The 11,196-nt window shown below is 31.7% G+C and overlaps 1 protein-coding gene across 1 annotated transcript; it reads right to left on the reverse strand.

The window, feature by feature from the left end:
* Positions 1-7,055: 7,055 nt before the first annotated feature.
* LOC145270083 (uncharacterized) lies at positions 7,056-10,962 on the reverse strand. The gene is made up of 2 exons (XM_080125684.1): positions 10,818-10,962; positions 7,056-9,260 (listed from the first exon to the last, which is right to left on the reverse strand). Exon 2 carries the CDS (start codon positions 8,367-8,369, stop codon positions 7,056-7,058), a length of 1,314 nt encoding a protein of 437 aa, XP_079981810.1. The 5' UTR covers positions 8,370-9,260; positions 10,818-10,962.
* Positions 10,963-11,196: the final 234 nt, after the last annotated feature.

An 11,196-nucleotide genomic window follows, 5' to 3' on the forward strand; every position in this document is an offset into this window, starting at 1 on the left:
AAAAAATATTTTATTTCAACTCAATCAGATGTGCCTTATGCACTAATAAAAATGCAATTGGCATTTTGTTGAACTTTTTAAGATTTTAAATATTTATAAATTTTCTCATTATAAAAAACGATTATTATATTGATTATAATTTTTTGACAGAAGAAATAAAATGAATATAAAACATTAGAAGAACAATGCAAAATTATCCAATTATATCAATAAATATTAGTAAATTGTGTAAATAAATCTTGAAAAAAATGATTATTTAGTAAATTGATTTTAATTTATTGTTCATTTAAAAAAATATTCAAATATTTAAAATCACTTAATTGTCAGCACATTTTTTCATTATCAAAAAAGATTATTGGATTATTTTTAATTTGCAAAATAAAAACCGGCAATGAAAAAATCGTAAATCAGCAAAAATTAATAAATTGTTTCATTATAAAAAAAATATTTATATACTACAGATATAATCTATGTTTAATTAATTTTAATCAAGTAAAACAAATGTTTTCTTATCAATAGCATTGAAATAAAACAATCGTTTTTATTATGATAAAATGTAATGAATTCGCTGATTCTGGATGTTTTAACTGTACTTCTATCTTTCCAAATTAAAATTAATCTAATAAATGTATTATTATGACAAACTTTATTGATAATTTAGTGACTTTAGATTTTTCTTATGATTTAAAAATTTGTCTTCTAATGTTTTTTATGCAATTCATTTTATTTCTTCTGTCAAAAAATTATAATCAATATAATAATCGTTTTTTATAATGAGAAAATTTATAAATATTTAAAATCTTAAAAAGTTCAACAAAATGCCAATTGCATTTTTATTAGTGCATAAGGCACATCTGATTGAGTTGAAATAAAATATTTTTTGCTTAAATTCTAGTATCTTTCTTTTTATAGTTTAATATTAATAGTTTTTGGTAAATTTTATGGTTAAACATTTTGTTGAACATCTTTCTGTTGAGGCCGAAATCCTTTTTCAAGAAAATACCTAACTTTTTAAAATTCTATTCATCAACAACATAAGCAACAATAAAAATAATAGAATTATATTTATTAATTAATAGAACATGCTAATGATCACAGGAAAAGTATTACATAAAAAAAAATTTACAGAAATTTTTTTAAAATTCTGAATTTAAGTGATTCATAAAAGTGCTATCGTTCGCCTGCAGGGATACAGTTATAGCCCCATACCACGCTGATTGGGAGGTTAGCACTCAAGTTTTTGCTATTTCGATTGGATATATGGTCTGATTTTTCTCAATTATTTGTTTCTTTTATATTTTTCCAAAGAAATGCCAATATTGATGGACGACATTTTGGAATGAAAATTAAAATTATATGAAATATTGGTGTCACTGATAATATTTCACTTGTTATTATTCTAAATAATGCAAGTAAAATGCCCAAATCGGCTTTCATAAAAGTGAAGAATATCTGGTTTTACAATGAAATTTCTGCAAAAAAAATTTATTGAAATATATAATTTCGGAATTAATTCATTGAGGATCGTAATTTTAAAATAAAAATCTATTTGTTTGAACACACACATATTCCATTGCAGTAGAAAACATTCTAGTGGCTTTTTCAAAATGCTCAGTATTTTGTTGACAATATTTGCGAATTGAAGAGTCAGTTTTGAGATAAATTTTGAATTGCTTGAGTGTAAATAAAATTGTTGTTTTTTTAACTCTAGTATCTTCCTTTTTAGAGTGTAATATTGATCAATAGTTTTCAGTAAAATAATTTTCCTGTTAAAATTTTATAGTACATTTATCTCTTGAAGCAGAAATCTTGTCTCCAGTTTAGTTATGATTCATAACAGTGCTATTGTTCGCCTGCAGAGTTACAGTTACAGCCCCATGCCATGCCTAGGTGATGGTTGAATTTTAAAAGCGAAAACCACCACTATTTATTTCTATTGAATGTATGACCTTGTTTTTATCAAATGTTTGCTTCCTTTATATTTTTTCAAAAAAAATGCCAACAATATTGGACATTTTGGAAGGAAAATTGACATTACTAGAAAAGTTAGTGTCACTGACAATATGCCACTTATTATTATTTCTAACAATGCAAGTATAATGCCCAAAATCGACTCTATTCAAAGTGTGCAGAATAGCTGTTTTTACTTTGAAATTTGTTCCAAAAATATTTTGTTTTTTTGTACTGAAATTCATAATTTCAGCATTAATTCGCCGAGGATTATAATTTTCAAACATAAATCTATTTATTTGAACACACAAATATTTCATTGCAGTAGGAAACGTTCTAGTGACATTTTCCAAGTGCTCAGTATTTTGCTGACATTTGATACAATGTTTGAGCACTGAAGCATCAGTTTTGAGCAAACTTTTAAATTGCTGTCGACCATCAGTAGGATGAAGTTGAATAACTAATCTCTGTGGTATTCCAGCAATCTGCAAGGTTTGGAACCCACAGCCAACTTTAAAGGTGCAATTACATTCACTATCTTGTAGTCTTTGGCAGTTTTGTTTGTGTATTCTAAGACATTTCATCACTTTACTTTCTTCAAAAGTGAATAATTGTTTGGCACTGTCAGGGCACTTGTTTATCAAAGATTCCCAAAATGCAATAGCACATTCTTGTTGGCCACTATTAAAAACGCCTCCGATTGATTCTCTAAGATCAGCAACACTGTGAGTGCCAGGGACAAGCAATCTTTTTAATTGCTGAATTGGCAAATCAATGTTTGGAATGCTTTTAATGATGTTAGACAACAAAGGAAGGTGGTAAATTGTCTGAACAATACTGTTAGCAAAACAAGCATTTCTTTCATTGATCAATTTGAGGTCCAAATTATTTTGAGAAATTGAATTGTCTATTTTCAGCCATTTTCTATTTGGACTATTATGTTTTTGCTTCAAATCATGATCTATAACGATTGTTTTTTTTCGTTTATAAGTCTGTTTGTACAATGACAAACTTTGAGGCTTAACAGAACAAGGAGGAAGCGGTGGCAAATCAACCCTGTCTCTTTTGGCCCTCAATCTATTATATTCAGTCCATGCACTTTTGTTACACATGGTCAATTTATGAGGGTCAAGGTCGATCAAATAGACATTGCACAGCTTTCTAGCACGTGACAAAGCTACATAGGCCATTCCATCTGAAAAGACATCAGATCCCAAGTCAACAATGATACCATCGACTGAAATACCTTGGGTTTTGTGGACAGTTAAAGCATAGCTGAGTGACAAAGGTATTTGAGATCTAGTCACAAAGAGGCCACGAGAAAGTTCATAGTCAGCTTGCACAAATTCAACATTGACTGCATGATCCATATGATCAAATTTTACAGTCACAGCAACAACTTTGCCATCTTTCATTTGTATTTCAGTGACTGTACCCATTGTACCATTGCAAAGTCCTTTTTCGATATCAATATTCCGACGCAACATGCATCTAGCACCAATTCCAATTTTAAGCACAGTTTCAAGTCCAGCTGTGTCAGAAATCTTTTTAAGTTTAGAAGTTTTTGGTGTCTGTTTTGATTTTTTTTTTTGTTACGGTTTTTTGTCTTAAGTTGGAATCAGTTGCTGAAATTTCAATGATATGAATATTATTTTTTTTCAACATTTTATAATTCACTTCCTCAGCAGATTCATTTGTGGGTACAATGCAAATAATATGCATTTTCTTTTGCAAATTTTGCAAAAGATCAGTAACTTGATCAATATTTGCTTTTTGTTTAGGATTGATTCGATGCCTTTTCAAGATCTCAATATCCTAATCAGTTGGTGACCCAAGTCTTATTCTGTTAAGAATATTAACAAAGTTTTCATTGTCATCTTTTTGTCGCATATTTATGGTCAATTCATCATAATCGAAATATGACCACAAATTTATACCAGCAATTCCCAAATTTGATTTTCTAGCATCTTGAATAGATATTTTGGAAAATACAGGTTTTTCATTAACAGGTGGAAGCTGGAATAAATCACCAAATGCAACAATTGACATGTTTGCAAATGGATACACTTGTTTCCTAATATCACCAAAAACATCTTGCAAACGTTGGTGAATAAATGCTAATTGCAAGTGACTAACCATGCTTATTTCATCAATAATGAATAATCTCACATATCCAAGCATGGTTCTCAAACTTTTTATTTTATCCTTTGATAATGGTTCATATTTAGGTGTAGAACCATGCTGCACATTTAGTTGAAAGACTCTATGGCATGTAGATCCTTTCAAAATGTAAGCACTGACACCAGTAGGAGCACAAATAACTACACTGGGTCCATTGATGGCAGGATATGTGAGAGTAATTTTATCTGCCAGTGCATTGATCAGAAAAGATTTGCCCACACCCCCAAAACCACTAATAAATTTGAGAATTTGTGGACAATCGTCACAATTGCACCTGTGAATAGGGTTTTCCTCATTCCAATGAAGATTTTGTTGCTCAAGTTTGGAAATAATTTCATTATAAATTTCTTTTTGAATGAAATTCAATTTTTGCTCATTTTCTAAAACTTGAGCTTCAGTGACATGTCTGATTTGAGGCATATTTAAATCAGCTTCATTTTTATCTGCCTCTTTAGCCATATTAGGATCGCAATCAATTTGATCATCATCAGCGTTATTTTCATTTGCATAATTTTTAGATTTTTGCTCTATTTTTTTGCTTATTTCAATAGCATCTTTAATTTTTTTCTTAATACTTTCATAATTTGTCATTTCAGACAAATATGGAGCATTTTGATAAAATGATTGCTCATATGATTTACAGCCATCAAGTAAATCAATTTCTTCTTGGCGCCAAGGTTTGAACAGCATCAACAAATTGTGATAATATCGTTCTTTTGTTTCAGAAGTCAATCTCACATTTGGCGTCTTTATAGCTTTTTCTTTCACTTTTTTTAAAAAGCCATGATTATTTCGCAGCTTCAATGAAACTTTCTCATCATCATTTGTGGAAGCATTCATTGTTCTTTCATAGTTTCTCGCAACATAGTACAAACTTTTATTTTCCATAGAATCAGGTCTATTCGGGTACCATGTTTCAACCATATTGCCATAATACAAATCTGTAGAATCAGGCTGCATTTGATCCAATTCTTCTTGTGGCAAAAATCTGCGGGTTCTATATTCAGGTATATCAGCACCGACCCACATTACAGTTGCAGAAGCTCCAAACAAGTGATGTCCCAACAGCTTATCAGCAACTTCATAAGCTCCTGAATCTCTTTTGGACAATGTATAAAGACCAGCGCTTTTGCATTTACCATAAAATGATTTTGATTGGTCCAATGACCACACACCTTCAGTCTCAGATGTTTCATATTTAGTCTGATAGCTGGTGATGTAATGGTTCAGAATCATTGAATTGTCAGAAATGTACTGCAAGTCAATATTAGACTCCCACATCATCAAAATAGCTGGGTTGTAAGCATTAATGTACTGCTCTTGTGAGCTTCTATTCAAATTATACAATTTTTTAATTTTTTTGCCACATTTATGTGACCTAACACTTTCTTCAATTGTGTTAAATTTGAAATTTCCAGCAGATTTAGGAAATCCATAGCGACAAATTGTGTAAAATTTATTTCTGACAAATTTTTTACGGTAACATGATCCACCACAAGTGTGTCTTTGCACTTTATTCACCAAATAGGCTAATTTAGGTGATTTAAAATGGTTGGGAAGTTGACAAGTAATAATAGATTCAATGAAAGTTTGGACTATTTTGTGTGAATCTTTGTCAGTCTCATCAAAAATAGGAGCATCTTTGCAGTACACTTTCATGTGTACATGAGGAGTGCCTCTGTTTTGATACTCTAATCGCCAAAAATAATGGGCAACTTCAGTCAGAGGGCCGTTTTTGTCAAGTATGACAATCTTCAAAAATGATGTGAATCTATGATAAAAATGTTCACTGACTGCCACAATATCATCATTATTTATTTGTCCAAATTTTTTAGTTGTATTATTCAACTTTTCAAGAAATTCGTGCAAATCTTTGAGGATATATTCATTGCAAGACAGTGTCAAAAAGAAAGTGGGTACTCCATAACACTCATCAAAAGCTTGCAAATCCGTGTATTTTCGAGCCCAAAATTCCTTAGATCCTCGCATATTTGCCATCATCATCGACAAATTGCCTTCCAGTTGCTTATCATTATTTGTCAATCTTTTTTTCAGTTCAGCAACTGTTATTTTTGGCATTTTTGCTGTTTTCATTATAGCATAAATACCAGCATCAATGGCTCGTTTATCAGCTTTATCGGCAGAAAACATCAAATATTGAATATTTCTTCTGAATCTAGGATCACAATGGTTCAATCGATTTCTGATGTACATGTATGGTTTTACTTTGCCATATGGACGTTCATTTGAAAACATTCCAAATCTACCTCTTGTGAACAAATCAGGAAAACAAAACAATTCCAATAATGGGTCATTGTCAGTTAGTAATACTCCTTCAACTCTTTTTTGCCTGAAAATCGTCAAATCCTTTTCAGGTGGCAACATTGGTTGCATTTCAATGAGCGTGTGATGCTCATATGAAATCTGAGCCCCAGTCTGAGTCAGAAAATGATCCATTTTCAGACTATCATTTCGCCCAGTGCATGTGACAATTTCATCCAAGTTGGCATTTCGATCAATTTTAATGTCATTGTACAAGATATTGTTGTTTTTCAACCAATCCAAAGCTTTGAGAACTTTATCCATATTAACCAATGAGCGCCAAATAATATTTTTTTTGTTTGGCAATGTATCAACTATAATTTCAAGTAATTTATGATCATTGTTTGGCAATGTATTCATAGCATGGTTGATAGTTGTTTCCATTGGCATTGGCAAATGACTAGCTATTCCTCTGATAGCTGGGATCAACTGGCTTTGCAGTCCTTTAAACTTGTATGGCACCAATTTAATTATATTCATAAAGCATTTGGCTCTTTGAATAAGAAGACTTTCATACATATTCAAAATGGAGATTTCAGGTGGGATGTGATCAACTTGAAGACCATTAATCGATGCCAAATTTGGTACTTTTTTGTATGTTATCATATCCGATTGACATTTTTTGCATACAATACATGGTGATGTGTAATTTGCTTTAATAATAGTATTGTTTGAGATTTTATTTTATCCCAGTTGTCCCATTCATGCAATTCTGAATCTTTTTTGCGCATTTTGCAAATGTCACAATGATTTATTTTAAAATCATAAATTGCCTTTTGAAATTTTTTAAACAAATTGGCATATTTTGTTGTTACATAAACCTCAGTGTGAAATTCATTTTCATTTGAAAAGGATTCATTGTAAAGGTCAGAAATAGTAGCATCTCTGCTAACCTGGTAAATTAACTCAGTATATAATGACCAGTCACCTTCAAGTATTGCGATGTCATATTTGTTAAGCCATGTTCCAATCGACAATAATCGATATACTTTTCTGATCACTGTTCTCAGGTGTTGCGAGTGTGGTGACAAGAGTTTCAGCAGGGCCAGCTTGTCCGTGCAATCACTTTGGCCACAGCAATAAATTCTATCAGAATGCATACCTTTGCAACTTTGGAAACTATCCAATTTCTTCCTCATTTGAGCAATTGTCAAATTCGGACTCAAATCAGACAAATTGTTATGCAATCTTTTAGCATATTCCAATTTCTGAGCTGAGTCTGGACAGCCATCTTCGATTCTACACAGACGAGTCATTGATATTCTGTAGTCACTGTTATTAATTTGATTTTCATTGTTTTCATTTATGGGGACTTCAAATGTGTTTAATTCACTGCAATCACATTCTTGGCAATGCATAAATTTAAAATTGTGTCTTGACAACTGAGCCAATGGCACATATTCATATTTGCTTTTATCGCAAAGAAAGTGCTCATTGGTGAAGCAGTGGAACAAATTATTGCCCCAATAAGTCTGCAGACCGTCATTGTTGGCTTTTTCTACATAAGAGTGGATGCATCTGAAGTACTTCTTCAATTGGTTGATCATGAAGTTTCTCATGCCAACTCCTTCAATATATTTCTTGTTGACAGTGCTGAATGCACTTTTATTAGCCAATCTGCGTTCCTGTAGGTCTGTTATATTCTCTTTGACAATATTTTTGTATGACATAATCATTTTCCGCATTATAATCATTTTTTGCATTAATTCATTATAACATCTTCGTCGTTTTTTAATTTGTCTCATATTTCTAATCAGAATGTGTCGATGTAAATTAGCATCTTTGCTTGACATTTCGAATTTGCAAGTAAATTTAGATGCTGTTTTTCTATGTTTATTTTTATATTTGCTATAATATGCTTTTGCACAAATTTTTTCTCTATTTTTTTTATAATATTGGGCCATTTTCGCATGCATTTTTTCTCTATTTTTATTGAAATATTTTTTATTTGACTCTTTTTGCTTTTTTTTATAAGTATCATTATTTACCGCTTTGAGTTTTTTTTTTATAATTCTGAACTCTTTGTTTTATTTTATCTTTATTTTTTCAATAATATTCAGCTTTTCTAGCTTTTTCAGCAATTTTATCATATACTTTTTTATTGCCATCATTTGCATTGGTGTACTCCATTTCATTTTGCTTATCAATAGGTCCTGGGTTAATTTCGACTCCACCAATGATCAGAAGCATCAGAATAATAGATCTGTTTTTATGCATAATGTAGCATTTATTGTGATAACGAGGCTTACATTCGAAATGAATTATGCAATTTTTAATTGTGAAATATAATTTCTATTTCATAAAAGATATATTTTAATTAAATTTTATCTTGTTCACAGTGAAAATAGAAAAAATATAATCACATATTACATTTTTATAATTATGAACATAAATACAATTTTAATGACTTTGCAATGCAATATAGTTGGCAAAAATATGTCAATTATGTGCAAATTGAACAAGAAACGAGTCAGAAAATGTATAAAAATGGTCAAACAAGTGGTAGGAGTGACAAGCCTTATGCAGTGTCTTGACAAGCTTGAGTTGTCTTTTCCTGTTCTGAGTGCCCTCACTCTCAGAAAGTCTGTTCTTGGCGATATTCTTCCTCTCTTTCACTTGCTTTCTCCTTGCTCATATCTCTCTCTGTTTGTTCCTGAACAATCTATCACTCAGGCTTTCTTTTACTTTGACTCGATCCTTCCTTTTCCATTACAATCTTTTATATTCCCTCCTGCGTCACTCTCTTTCTCTCTAATTAACAGTCTGAGTCTCTAATTGTCACTTTGTAGTCTCAAGTCTCGGATGATCTGAATGAGCAATATAAAAAAAATAAAATAATTAAATAAAGGTCAACAATGAATAGTAGAGAGAACTGAGAAGTATTGAGAGTACTATTGAGAAGAAGAAGAATCGGTCAGGGAGGTGGAAAATAGGGGCAGTGAAAGGGGGGTGGGAACATGACGAAGTGAAAAAGTGGAGGAATAGTGACGTTGAGGTAGGGGAATGGGGAGAGTGATAAATAGATTGTAGAAAATGAGGGGGGGGCGAATGTATAGTAAGGGTGTGCAGTAGTAATATATACATACATGTGTGAAAGGAGAATAAAGATAAATAAAAGAAATGACCCCCAGAATAATATAATACCCTATAAATTTGTCATTTTAATCTAACTCAGCCTATCATCAAAGAAAATGACAAAGATGGCTTTATTTGCTAAATCGTTTTAAAAACTTGACTGTTTATTTCGTTTCTTAGAGTCTTCCAATTTATTTATCGTCTGCTAATGCGTTATTAATCGGTGATTTTTTGGTGGGCGTTGTTGAGCAAGAATAAAAATATGAGATTTAAACTGTTGGGGCATTTTTGACAACTTCTGTGCCCTTGGGGGCGAAATGGGAAGTTTAGAAAACATTTTTTTTTACTATGTAAATCTATATAATGATTATTGTCGTAATATTACTTCTTGTTAATTTTGTACTTAGGTAAAAATGTGCTTCTGCATTTATGTTACCGTTGTTACACGAGTATTTGTTACACCCTTATAGTAAAAATGTTGGTGATCATGCACTTATTGTACCTATTTACTATGCCTCCCCACGGGACAGAGTTAGACACCAGGGTCGTTTTTTAACGCGGAGAAAAGGTACAAAAATAAAAATTGTCTCAGTCGTGACAGATTTCTCCTCCACCGAAAGAGAACATGAAATGGAAGTGCAGCATCTGAAGAACAGATGCACTAATTGTAACACACTATTATTTTCTTAATAATGAGGTTAGGACATTACGTCGTCGCCGGCAAACTTGCGAAGAAACGATAAGAAATATCGAAAGACAAAAACTGGCTGTAACATATTCTTGCATTATTTACAAAAAGTTGTAAATAATGCAAGAAAATGTTACAGCCAGTTACAAAATTAAAAATGATAATAATATATTCATAATATATTCTTGACAGGCCACAAAATCACCGCAATACCACATTTACTCCGGGGAGGGGGGGTCCTACGTAAGTCCCAGGAATTTGTATAAACGAAGTTTAACCAATTACGCATAACTATAAAAGAAAGTAAGAATTTTATTGACACAGCATTTGTAAACAAACAACAAAAAAGTTGTAAATAATGCAAGAAAATGTTACAGCCAGTTAAAAAATTAAAAATGATAATAATATATTCATAATATTCTTGACAGGCCGCAAAATCACCGCAATGCCACATTTACTCCAGGGGGGGGGGGGTCCTACGTAAGTCCCAGGAATTTGTATAAACAAAGTTTTACCAATAACGCATAAATATAAAAGAAAGTAAGAATTTTATTGACACAGCATTTGTAAACAAACAAAAAAAAAAAAATAGTACGCTTACCTGTTTTAAATATAATGCAAGAAAATGTTTCATGTAAGGCTGCACCGCAGACATAAATAAACAACTTTACGGATGTGTGTTTGTTACAATTTAACGTCTGCTCATTCGGTAATAGTCGGTAATTTTCGGTGGGCGGTGGTGAGCATGGATGGAAATGCGGGATTTAAACTAAATTTATTTAGCAATGGTATTAATGTAACGGATAATCAAAAATAGGGGAAAAATCAGTTATGTAATATTTTACACAAATACTGAACAGTAGCCCCCCCTCTCTGTCTGTCTGTCTGTCTCTCTGTCTCTCTCCCTCTCTCTCTGTGTCGCTGTTATTATGGTAGTACGAATAGTGGTTTAGTGGAAAACTCTTATGAAACTAAAATCC

The sequence above is a fragment of the Euprymna scolopes genome, chromosome 46 (genome assembly GCF_053919585.1).
Source record: "Euprymna scolopes isolate OS-2025 chromosome 46, ASM5391958v1, whole genome shotgun sequence".
In the NCBI taxonomy this organism is placed as follows: domain Eukaryota; kingdom Metazoa; phylum Mollusca; class Cephalopoda; order Sepiida; family Sepiolidae; genus Euprymna; species Euprymna scolopes.